Consider the following 13,220-nt stretch of genomic DNA (forward strand, 5'->3'; position numbering starts at 1 on the left):
ACAGGATTTTGGTACTTACCGATAAATCCCTTTCTCCGATTCCACAGGGGACACTGGACGCCCGCCCAGCGCTGCATACCTGCCAGTTGTTTCGTTCCTTCTATGGTTGTGTGACTGCATGATTCCCTGCAGTGGTTTCCTCTGTTCTCCTTCAGTCGGTCTTGTTCCGTTCTGTGGTCTTCTCCTTCTCCTCGTTTTCCTGTTGTCCTCCGTCTCTTCTCGGGCTCCGTTCTTAAACTGGGGCTGATGGGGCATAGAGGGGGAGGAGCCAGTCACACTTCTAAATTATTTAAGGTGCCAGGCTCTACTCTACCACCGTCTATACCCCACTGTCTTGAACTCCAGTGTCCCCTGTGGAATCGGAGAAAGGGATTTATCGGTAAGTACCAAAATCCTGTTTTTACACCAGAGCAAAAACCTGGGTTATTGTCGGGCCTTTGTGGAAACGGCTCCATAAAAAATAACCCAGGTCAAAGCGCAGTGTAAATGGTGCCTGAAGCCGGGTCCGAACCGAGATGGACCCATGTTAAAAATCCCTGGTCGGACCCGAGATTTAGGTGTAAAAGATGTTTTGGTGACTGTCTATTTTTTAATCTAGAGTATAAGACATTCTTTACTACTATAAAAATAGTCTATAGACATCCCACACTACAAGATCTATAATTTATTACATCTCGACACTTACTACTGCAAATTTTTAACCAGAATTTTTTGTTCAAATAGTTTCTTGAGCAGGAAAATGTTTTATGTCGGGAGCAAGTTTCCGAGACTGAATCCCAGCTGAAAACGCATCATCTTACATTGCTGGAAAGGAACTATCAGGGTGAAAATTTGAAGGACACTATCAAAGAACTACAGTAAGCAGATGCCCTAAACTCTGCCGATCATGCATGACGTAATATTCTGTTAATGATAATGTGGGAATGGTTTGCTTTGCTCCCAATCTGAAGTGTGTATTTGTTTACCATCTGCAAACAAACGTTACATTTCCTGTGATGATCATTACCTCTACAACCCCTGTACCGTTTGTGCTAGCTTGTCATGGTTGTTTATTGTAAATTTAGCTATTGGCTATGGCAACAAGGAGAAACTGTACAATGCTGAAAAAATCCCATTAGAGAACTTTATTTACTTTGCTCTTTTCACAGGAGGGAAGTAAGTGAGCTACAAGACAAGTTGTCTAACACAAGGGATGAAGCTCAGAACATTGTCACCAAAATGACCAAAGAAATTTCAGATTCGTCCATGGAGGTGTCAAAAATCAGATCACATCTACTGGAGCATATAGAAAATCTGAGAGCATCCACAAATGCAGAGGTACAATGCTACAATTGTATCTTATTTTTAGTGTAACTCAAAAAAACTAGAAGTTGTCTCTGCCCTTATGTGTATAAGAAAATATAACCGACTATATGGGCATTTGTACACAAGAAAAGGGCAATATAACCCATAGCAACAAAGGAGAGTTCACTTTAGAACTTTTTTTTTTATTTCCTGGTAGAGTTTTATGTCTGGTGAGTGCCGCATAATATACACTGAAGTGCCAAAAGTCATGGGATAGATGCCTAGTATGTAGGACTCCCTCTATCCCGGCAAATTGTAGTAACTCAGCATAGCATCCATTCCATAAGTGGATGTAAGACCTTTGGAGAGATGTTGACCTATACCATCTGGATAGCTTCCCACAGCTCCCAGCTATTTGTAGGTGCAGGATCTTGGGTGCGAATGGACCTCTCCATCATGTCCTATAAATGCTTGACTGGGTCTATGACTGGAGAATGTGGTGGCCACACCATTTATTGTAATGGTGCATAATGATATCGTTGAACGATCTCCCAGGTGTGCTGGATGATTGATATCGATCATCCAGCATACCACCAACGATGGGCAACGACCCGCGATCAATGATCGCGGGTCCCTGTAGTATCCTGGTCGATATCGACCAGGTTGGCCTGCATGCAAGTGAGGTGGACGATATCGTTATCGTCCATACGTGCCCATGCATCGCAGGTAGTTGGTGGGTTGGAGGCACAGAAAAATGCACGATATGAACGATAACGATATGATCGATATCGGTCATATTGTGCATTTTAATCGTACCGTGTGTACGCACCATAACTCTCCAGAATGCTCCTTGAACCAATTCTCGACCACTTGGGACTGATGACACAGTGAATTATCTTGCTGTAATATTCCATTGTTGTAGGGGTACATGAAGTCCATGAAGGGCTACAAATGGTCATCAAGCAATGCAACGTAGCGGGTGCTGGTCAATAACTTGTTCAGGCGGACCCAACCATGCCACGTGAACACACTCCACACCATTATGGAACCGCCACCAGTCTGCATGGTGCTTTGTTGACAACTGGGGTCCATGGCTTCAGAGTCTGTGCCACACCTGAACCCTAACATCAGCTCGAAACAACTAGAACCATGACTCATCAGACCATGCCACATGTTACCAGTTCTCCATGGTCCAATTAGCAACCTCACAAGCTCAGGTGAGGCGCTGTATCCAGTGTTCTAGTGCTAACAGGGGCTCTCTGGTGGGTCTTCTGCTCCCATATCCCATGGAAGCTATAGAACGCTGCACTGACCTGCTGGATATGCATCTGGTAACTCCTGCATTGAATGTGGATGTGATTTGAGCCGGTGTTGTTTGTCTGTTACCATGGACAATTCGGCCTGACACCGCTGGTCTCAATCTTTAAAGCACCTGTTGTCGGCCCCTGCACTTACCACGGTGGATGGTAATACTTTCCATGAGGTATTCCTGGTACACACGTGACACCATAGATCGAGGAATGTCCGGACAACTTCCGAAATGGAATGTTCTGTCCGTCGGGCATCTACTATACTACCCCGTTCAAACTCTGATAATAAACATCGCCTTGCCATGAGTGGCCTAGCCGGTGTTCATACTGACTCGTGAGATGTCAGTTTACAACTGTTGCAGGTCTGGCCATTTCCATGACATCACAGTACAGTGGCATCACCTACCATTACATTTACATACTGCTAGCCCATGACTTTTGGCACTTCAGTGTATACTACATGCAGAGCCTTAATGTTGTCCTCTTTTTTTGCAGACAAAAGGAGGTTCTTTTGGTCCACATACACCTGGTGGAAGTCTTGTTCTTTGTAATAATTTTCACGAGGAACACATGAATACTACCAATTTGGAAGCAACAGGTCAGAATTTGACAAATCTTTCTCTTTTTTTTTTTAACATGCAGGGATGTTGCCTTATTGTCTTTGTTATTTCTACTTCAGGGTCCATAGGGTATCCACAGGATACCTTGGGGTATAGGTGTGACGTCAGTCGCAGGGCACCAAAGAGTTAAGCTTTCAGCCTCCCAGGATGCACTGGGTCCCCCTCCTATACCCCGCCCCCGAGCCAAGGCACCTCAGTTTAGTTTGGTGCCCGGCCGGAGTCGGGTGCACCTGTTGGAGTGGGGGCTAGAAGAGCCCCTGAAGCTTTTTCTTCATGCAGCTGTGGCTGCACATCTGGATGAACAGCATGGACAGTCAGTCCTGACGTCCATGCTGTCTTCCCTACACCCCGCCGGTACCAGAACGCCGGTACTGATCCGGGGATGCTTGTGGGCATCTGGGGTCACAGCTAGCGGTGACCCCAGATGTTCCGGACCATGGCCGGATTCAAGGGGGACAGAGGTAAGCAGCGGGGTCCCGCGGTGGGTCCCCGCTGATCACATGGTCCTAAGTCTCCAGGCAGGGGGCTCCCTGGGGACTAGCTGCAGCGTGGAGCCAGGCGACCAACCTGCGCTTCCACTACCCCCTGGGACAGCGGACCGCAGCAGAGCGGTAGCGCTGCGGCGTCCCAGGGGTTAAATGCATGCCAGGGGAGCGCGCCTTCCCTGTCTCACAGCCGGCGCCTCCCCCGCTGCACACAGCCCTCTCTGCACTGTGCTGACTGGCCCTGTGTCAGCGCTCCTCCCCCAGGCCAGCCTCCTCTCTGCTCCTCGGCGGCCATCTTCTCCAACGCATGGTGAACGCTGCTGGAAGCACTGGACGGAAGCATCGTGGTCTGGGCCCCCCCGCATACCTCTCCTCCGCTGTGGTCAGGTCTGTGTATGCAGCGCTGTGTCCTACCAGGCCCTGTGTCTGTGTAGTTGAGTGAGCAGCGCTGTTAGTGCAGGAATTGATTTTCTTTGCATTGTATGTGACTGTGCTAGCGCTGCCTGTAACTTTTCTTCTCTAAACTGTCAGCTTTATTACTGTCCCTGTTCTTTCTTCTAAGCCCTTGCGGTGCGGTGCTGCAGGGTGGTCTCTCGCCTATTTAATATATAATTGGTGAGAGGGGTCACATACGTGGTGCCATCATGTCTGAAAGTGATTTTCCCCTCCGGCTACAGTGTACCACGTGTAAAGTACCGTTAGCGGAGGGGGAGGGTAGCGCGGAGGGCCTTTGCCGGCAGTGTTTGTCCATGGTGCGGCCTCTTACGGTTACAGCACCGGTACAGGAGCCGCCCTGGGCTTGTTTCGCTCAGGCGCTAACAGCTTTAGTGGGCCAGTTAGCTCCGCAGCCCGCGTTTACTCCGATGGGTTTGTCCCAGCAGTCAGTGGTGTCGTCACCCATGCAGGGTTTCCCACGACAATTGGTGGTACCCCACAGTCTCCCTATTTCCCCGCTCCCGGTTTCTCAGGAGCCAGCGTGGGTTAACTCCCTGACGAGTTCTGTACAGCACTTGTCTGATGTATTGCAAGGGGAGTCTGTGATGCGGCCTCATAAATGGCCGGTGGCGTCTCTGTCCGCTCCTTATGAGGATGACGAAGGGACGTCTGATGATGGGGAGATTCTGGATCCTTACGATCAGGAACCTCTCCATACTAAGGACGCTGATGCTAAGTCCAAAGTATATATTCCTGGACTTATTCGGGCGGTCCGCACAGCCTTGGGCGATGCCACAGTCTTTCCTCTTTCGGGTCAGTTGGTGGACCATTTAGAGGAGGCGTGGAAACAGCCTGGCAAAAGATACCAGCCGCAGAGACGCCTGGCGGTGGCTTATCCGTTCGTGGATAATTATTTTGCTAAGTGGGAATCCCCCCCACAGGTGGATTCTCACGTGACCCGTCTTGTCCGTAGTGCCACATTGCCGATGCCATCCATGTCGTCCCTTAAGGATGCTACGGACCGCAAGGTGGAAATCTGCCTGAAGTCCGCTTATTCCCTTGCGGGGGAGGGCAGCACGGCCGGCTATGGCCATTTGCTGGGTTGCCAGAGCGATGGAGCGCTGGGCGGATTCATTAGAGGCTTCTTTTGATTCCGACTGTCCGGCCGAACAGGCGGAGTTGATTGGCAATCTCCGTGATTCGGCCACCTACATCAACGAGGCGGCTCTAGACATTAGTACTCTGGTGTCTAGAATTTCTTCAGCAGCGGTAGCTGCTCGTCGCACCTTGTGGCTGCGATCCTGGAAGGCGGACGCAGATTCCAAGAAGGGTCTGGAAGCCTTGCCGTTTACCGGAGAAGTTCTCTTCGGTCCGGATCTGGATAAGATTGTGGCCACGCTGGCGGCAGCCAAATCGGCTTGTCTCCCGTCGGCCGCTGCTCCTTCTGGTTCTGGACCATCGTCCTTTCGGTCATCTAGGGCCCAGGGCAGGCCCAAACCACAGTCGTTTCCTCGTCAGGCTGGCCCTAGGAAATCGGTCAAGCCCCGGAAGCAGGCATGGAGTACCAGACGTCCGGCCCCCAAGCCAGATGACAAGCCTGCGGCCTCACGGTCCGGGCCTCCCTTTGGGGGATCCCAGGGTGGGAGGCCGCCTGCTGCAGTTCGCCCAGTGTTGGTCGGTCACTACGACAGACACTTGGGTTCTGGAGGTGGTCTCCCACGGGTACGCCCTCTCCTTCCGGCACAGACCCCCGGCTCGATTCTTCACCACGGGTCTACCATCAGACCGGAACAAGGCTACGGAGCTGCGAAAGGTATTGCACACTATGCTCCAGGCTGGAGTTATAGTGCCTGTTCCATTCTCCCAGAGGGGCCAGGGTTTCTATTCAAATCTTTTTTTGGTACAGAAACCCAATGGGTCATATCGTCCGATCCTCAACCTCAAAGCACTCAACAAGTCTTTGCGGGTACCGAAGTTTCGGATGGAGACCCTACGGTCCATCATTCTGGCGCTGGAACCTGGGGACTACATGGTGTCATTGGACATACAGGACGCTTACCTGCATGTCCCTATTCTTTTGCGCCATCAACAGTTCCTCAGGTTTGCAATCCGCAGCGACCACTTCCAGTTTCGGGCGTTACCTTTTGGCTTGGCGACAGCACCACGTGTCTCCACCAAGGTGATGGCGGTCATGGCGGCTTCTCTGCGGCTGCAGGGAGTCCGCATGTTGCCGTACTTGGACGACCTGTTATTGGTGGCGGGATCTCCAGAGCTCCTGTTACGCCACTTAGACCTGACCATTGCCCTGCTGCAACGGCACGGCTGGCTAATCAACTGGCAGAAGTCCACTCTAATCCCGTCTCGGAGGATTCTGCATCTTGGAGCCTTATTGGACTCGGGACAGCAAAAGATCTTCGTGACGGAGGAAAAGATCTCTGCTTTGCAGTCAAGGGTGCGCAGTTGTCTGCACAGCCGCCAGGTGTCTCTACACTCGGCGATGATGTTACTGGGCTCCATGGTGTCGGTGTTCGACATGGTGGAATATGCCCAGTTTCACTCCAGACCTCTGCAGCACCTGATCCTGTCAAAGTGGAACGGGCTGCCTCAGTCTCTGAAGTCCCAGACGATTGTGTTCACCCCGGAGGTTCGCCTGTCCCTTGCTTGGTGGTTACAGATGACCCACCTCAGCGAGGGACGTCCGTTCTGGATTCCAAATTGGGTCCTGTTGACTACGGACGCCAGTCTTCGGGGCTGGGGAGCAGTTTCAGGTTCACATCTGTTCCAGGGCAAGTGGACTCCGACAGAAGCGGAGCTTCCAATCAATATCTTGGAACTCCGTGCGGTCTTCAATGCTCTCCAGCAGGCACAGCGGTTTCTCCAGGGTCACCCGGTACAGGTCCAGTCGGACAACGCTACCACCGTGGCCTACATAAACAGGCAAGGAGGAACCCGAAGCCGGGCGGCTCTCGTAGAGGTGTCTCGGATCCTGGTTTGGGCGGAGCGTAATCTTCCGGCCATATCAGCTGTCTTCATCCCGGGAGTGCTCAATTGGGAGGCGGACTTTCTAAGTCGCCAGGACGTCCCTGCACCCGGACGTTTTTCAACTACTGGTGGACAGATGGGGTCTTCCAGAGATCGACCTCATGGCGTCCCGGCACAACAACAAGTTGCCGGTGTACGGGTCTCGCACAAGAGACGAAGGGGCGTCTCTGGTGGATGCTCTGTCCGTTCGGTGGACGTTCCGGTTCGCATATCTGTTCCCTCCGGTCTCCCTTCTTCCACGGGTAATCCGGAAATTCAAACAGGAAGGAGGGACGCTCCTGTTGATAGCTCCCGCGTGGCCCAGACGGCACTGGTTCTCAGACCTTCAGGGTCTGTCCGTGGACAGTCCTCTGCGGTTGCCGCTACGACCGGACCTCTTGTCTCAGGGTCCTTGTCGTCACCCGGACCTGACTCGGCTGTCTTTGACGGCGTGGCTGTTGAGACGGCCATGCTGAGGTCCCGGGGGTTTTCCAGCTCTGTGGTGCGTACCATGTTGCGAGCTCGGAAACCGTCTTCCGCGAGGATATACCATCGCGTGTGGCATACGTTCTTCCAGTGGTGTCGACCGAGAGGTTATGCACCGTGGGAGTTTCGTCTGTCTCGGATTCTCGCCTTCCTGCAAGCGGGACTAGATCATGGGCTTCGCCTTGCTTCTTTGAAGGTACAGGTTTCGGCCCTGTCTGTCTGGTTTCACCGTAGGATTGCTACAATCCCGGATGTGCGCACCTTTATGCAAGGTGTTGTCCGCATTCAGCCGCCCTTTGTTCCACCTGTGGCGCCTTGGGATTTGGCTGTGGTCCTGAGGGCTCTCCAGGGACCGCCGTTTGAACCACTGGGCTCAGTGGATCTTAAATGGCTAACAGCTAAGACTGTTTTCCTTCTGGCTATTGCTTCGGCCAGACGTGTTTCTGAGTTAGGGGCTCTTTCTTGTAGACCCCCTTTCTTGGTTTTTCATGGGAACAGGGCAGTGCTCCGCACTCGGCCCGAGTTTCTTCCCAAAGTTGTTTCCCAGTTTCATGTTAACGAGGAAATCGTTGTTCCGGCCTTTAACTCACCGGGTCTTTCCGTGGGTGAGGCCTCTTTGGATGTTGTGCGGGTCTTAAGGACTTATGTTGACCGCACTTCTTTGTTTAGGAAGTCGGACGCTTTGTTTGTCCTCTATGGCTTCCGTAAAAAGGGTTGGCCTGCTTCAAAGCAAACTTTGACAGCCTGGATCCGTATGGCTATTTCTGAAGCTTATCTTCATGAAGGCCTGCTGGTTCCTCCTTCTGTGAAGGCTCATTCCACTAGGTCTGTGGGTCCTTCGTGGGCTGCTCGACGTGGTGCCTCTGCAGTCCAGATCTGCAAGGCTGCTACGTGGTCCTCTGTCCATACCTTCGTGAGGTATTACAGGTTTGACACCTTCGCCTCTCAGGATGCTTCCTTCGGGCGGCGGAATCTCCTTTCAGCACAGGAGCGTCCCCACCCTTAAAGGATACTGCTTTGGGACATCCCCAAGGTATCCTGTGGATACCCTATGGACCCTGAAGTAGAAAATATGAGATATGGTAAGAACTTACCCTTGTTATCTCTATTTCTACGAAGTCCATAGGGTTCCACAGGACTCCCGCCCTGTCGCACCTGTGCTGCAAATGGGCTTTGCTCTGGTCACCGGTTTTCCGTCTCCCTCTGGCGAGAATGTGATTTTTGTATGTGTCCAGATCTTTGTTCTCTCTCTTCCTTCTCCTCCTCCGGCCTATGGCTTGGTAACTAACTGAGGTGCCTTGGCTCGGGGGCGGGGTATAGGAGGGGGACCCAGTGCATCCTGGGAGGCTGAAAGCTTAACTCTTTGGTGCCCTGCGACTGACGTCACACCTATACCCCAAGGTATCCTGTGGAACCCTATGGACTTCGTAGAAATAGAGATAACAAGGGTAAGTTCTTACCATATCTCATATTTTCTCATTCATGCAACTGGAGAACACTGGCCATGGGTATATAGATCCTCAATTACGACATTATCACTTTTGTGTCCTCCTCTTCCAGGGCGTGCCACCAGAGCAAGCTGCTTTCTTGCTGGACTAGATCTGCAGCCTCTGATTAATTTCCTGTTTTAGTGGTGGCTTGGACTTAGAGAGTGTTGCTGCAAACCTTCTCCTGATGTGGGATTCCTTCAGTACCGTTGCAGGTAGCTGGATGGATCACTTCTGCACATTTATTGGAATGGGAAACCACTGGAATGGTTTCTTTATCAAGCGAGGTCTCATTTACCATATCGGTGAGCTCTTCATGGTTGGCGTGACTCAGAAACGGGCTGAGCAGCTGTTCTGTGCAGCCATGTGGTCCTTTGTACATTACGAAAGTTCTATGTTTTTGTGTCCATTCGATCACAAGGTGCCTGCTCACCGCAACTGAGTATACCCACGTGAAGGATTAGCTTTGGGACGTCCCCGTGGTGCAATGTCCTCCAACTGGATGTATGAGAAAATGTGTTTTTTATACTTCTCTTAAATTTATTCGGGAGAAGCTTTTTATTCTTCTAATGTTTACCAGAGTTCAACTTTTATTTTTCAGCAGTGATGTATCTTACACTTAGTTTTATTTTCTTCTGGTTCTATCCTATGGAACTTTGGGCCTGATTCAGAGCCGGACGCTCTGACAGAGCGCTCGCTCTGAACCAGGGCCGGCCTTCTGTTTATTTAGAACGGCCTCCTGGCCGCTCGCATAGCTGTGGGTGACCATCCACAGCTATAGCGAGCGGCCAGGAAGATGGTCGCGATGGTCAAGACTATCGGGCTTGCGACGAGACCCTTGTGGTAGGGTCTCGTTGCCGCAAGCCCTACAGTGCTTTCGGCTGTACCAGAGCCGAAAGCACTCCCACTGACATCACTTGTGATGTCAGTGGGGCCGGCCCCAGACGGTAGGCGTTCCCATGGGAACGCCTCCGTCTGGGCAGCCACGCCCCCGGCCCACCCACCAGAGGGGGCGTGCTGTCACTCAACATCGACAGCACACCCCCTTTGGTAATAGACCCGGAGCGACTGCTTGCCTGTCGCTATCCGGGTCTCGCGCATGTACACGACGGAGCCGGCATAGCGCTCACGAGCGGGTCTGAATCATGCCCTTTGTTAGTAATATAAAGGGTTTTCCTGCAGGATGGAGATATGGAAAAGGGAGGAGCACAAACTATTTGGTTTTATTTTAAGTGTCAAAGTCCTAATGGAAGCTTTTATATCCTAATGATCCAGGTCCCCCAATGGTTTCAGAGAAAATAATTTCACATGAGTATAATTATCCCATTTTTTATGGTATTCTTCAGTAGCTGTTTAGCTGCCTCTCTGGGGGGTTCTTCTGTCATGTCAGTGACAAGACAGGGGTGGTTCTCCCGTAATTTGCGTGATAACCCAACATGAAAGGGTATTTCCTGTCCATGTCCTTGCTCTACATAAGGATGTATAGGTCTCCTGTCCAGTATGTGCTTGTTGCCATCTGCTTCAGGATGCCCTGAAGCTCTCCTTACAGTCTTTTGGGTTTCCAGACAAAGCTCTGTATGCCAGAGCCATGATAGATAGTGCAATGAAGTATGTGACTGTGTAAAGAAAAAATTGGGGACAATTTGCATGATATGTATAGCACTATTTGAAAACGGCTTCTTTTGCGCTAATCAAGACACTAGTTACTGCTACATAACCTTGCATGATTTTCTGAGAGCAATAAAGTAATTGTTATAGTTTTCAACCCCTAGATTCTGAAGACCAAACAGCAGAAGGCATCTGGAGTAAAACAAGTGCCTTTACTGTAGTACTCCCAGTGGCCTCAACATCAGCAGGTATGTCCTAAAGGACTAAAACAACTTGACATGCCATTAGGGCTCATCTTGTTCTAACTTCAATAACCTTGTCGCCCATCTGTCTTTTGTATGAACTATTCAATGTGCATGGAGTATTTCATCTCGCCTGGTGATTGACGTGGCCTGTAAGGTTTTTGCATTGTAGACGTGTCATGCAATATAAATGCTCTTATACTAGATTTTATAGATATATTTAACTCTGTGATTCCCATGTTTCAACTTATATGAATACCTAATAGTGTGAGTATCTGCATTTTGGGTCTATAGATTTTACAATAAAGAAGTACCCTTATTATAAATTAGAAGTCAACAAGGAGTTCTCTTATAAAACCACATGTCTGCAATTTGGAAACATTTTATACAGGTTATGGAACTGGAATGGTGACTGCTAACATCTCCCAAAGTAATCTACCCACTCATCTAGTATCCACCAATGCTACCTACTCACTAATCTAATATATTAGCTGCAATGTACTCACATCTAATATCCCCCACCGTAGCCTACCTGTTCATCTAATATTCCCCACTGCAATCTGCCCACTTATCTGATATCCCCCACCGCAATCTACCTTCTCATCTAATATCCCCCCACTGTAGCCAAACTGCTCATCTAATATTCCCCGCCACTTAACTACCCCCACTCATCAAATATCCCTGACTGCAATGTGCTCACATATATAATATCCTCCACCGCAATCTACCTGATAACTAATTTTCCCCACTGTAAACACCTGCTCTTCTAATATCCCCCACCACAATCTAACCTCTCATCTAATATCCCCCACTGCAATTTGCCCAACCATCTGATATCTCCCATCGTAATCTACCTGCTCATCTGATATCACCCCACTGTGGCCTAACTGCTCATCTAATATCCCTCCACCTCTACCTACCCCCACCCATCTATATCTCTGACTTCTGTACTCACTTTTATATAATATCCCCCACCGCAATCTACATGCTCATCTAATTTTCTCCACTGTAATTTACCTGCTAGTCTAATATCCCCAACGCAGTCTGCCTGCTCATCTAATATCCCCCACCGCAGTCTGCCTGCTCATCTAATATCCCCCAAAGCGGTCTGCCTGCTCATCTAATATTCCCCACCGCAGTCTGTCTGCTCATCAACCACTGCAATCTACCCTCTCAGGCAGATAAGGTTTCATCTACTTGGATTGGATGCACCAAGCAAAGTCATTGGGGTATTTCTACTTCAGGGTCCATAGGGGGTCCACAGGGTTGACTTTGGGGTATAGCTGGATCTGGATCCATGGGCACCACGCAGTTAAAGCTTTGCTGCTCCCAGGATGCACTTGGGTCCATCCTCCTCTATACCCCGGCCACAGGCACCTCAGTTTTAGTTGGTGCCCGGCCGGAGTCGGGTCACCCTGCGCAGGGGGGCTGCATAAGCAGCCCCTAAGCTTTATTTTTTTTTATTTATTTTTTTAAAAAGAAGATTTTATTTTATTTTTACTGTCTTCAGAGCGGCAGCATCAGACTGTCCATCTGGACGTCTACGCTGCCGCTCCAACAGCCCCGCTGGCGCTGCGACGCCGGTACTGATCCGGGGATCGCAGCGGGACCCCGGAGTGAGTACTAGCGTGGCTCCGGGACCTCCCAAGGACTGCTGCCGGACTGAAGGGGCCAGGTGAGCCGCGTGCAGCGCTGTCAGCGCTGCACGCGGGGATAATGCAGTCTTCATGCCGCCGGTCCCTGGGGACAGACCGGCGGCGCTAGTAGCGGCGGCGGGCTCCCCCAAGATGTGAAATACCCAGCGTGTCTGCTGACCTCCAGGGTGTAAGACCGGCTTGGAACCGGCTTCCCTGGGGGTTTTCATACTAGCAGGGGAGGCAGCATTCCCTGCTTCAGTGCTCCTCCCCTCAGCCCAGCGCGCCTTCTCTCATGTGTGCTGGCGTCGCTGGGCTGTTATCTCCTGGCCACTCCTCCTCAGTGCTCTCCGGCGGCCATCTTCAGGCAGCATCGCAGAGCTCCCAGGCAGGCTTACAGTGGACCAGTCCCCCTGCGTACCTCTCCCCTGATCAGGACGGTGTTCGCAGCGCTATAGCCCTCCCAGACACTGAATCTGGGAGGTTGATTGTAGCGGAAGGTGCAGTGAGTAATACTTCTCTGCATGGTATGTGACTTTTGCTAGTGCTGCTGTCTGTGCTTATTTTCTACTTACTGTCAGCTTTTTACCTATCCCTTTCCTTCTCCT

At 50.8% G+C, this 13,220-nt stretch overlaps 1 protein-coding gene across 2 annotated transcripts in view; it reads left to right on the forward strand.

The window, feature by feature from the left end:
• Positions 1 to 13,220, forward strand: part of SPAG5 (sperm associated antigen 5) — a 127,743-nt gene that overhangs the window by 67,808 nt on the left and 46,715 nt on the right. For both annotated transcript variants that reach the window (XM_088453704.1, XM_088453703.1), the window contains 4 exons: positions 724 to 857; positions 1,149 to 1,317; positions 3,090 to 3,192; positions 10,901 to 10,984. In XM_088453704.1, the coding sequence (XP_088309830.1) occupies positions 724 to 857; positions 1,149 to 1,317; positions 3,090 to 3,192; positions 10,901 to 10,984 (490 nt within the window). The remainder of the gene's footprint in view (positions 1 to 723; positions 858 to 1,148; positions 1,318 to 3,089; positions 3,193 to 10,900; positions 10,985 to 13,220) is intronic.

This window comes from Taudactylus pleione, unplaced genomic scaffold (genome assembly GCF_031769625.1).
Source record: "Taudactylus pleione unplaced genomic scaffold, aTauple2 ptg000585l, whole genome shotgun sequence".
In the NCBI taxonomy this organism is placed as follows: Eukaryota; Metazoa; Chordata; class Amphibia; order Anura; family Myobatrachidae; genus Taudactylus; species Taudactylus pleione.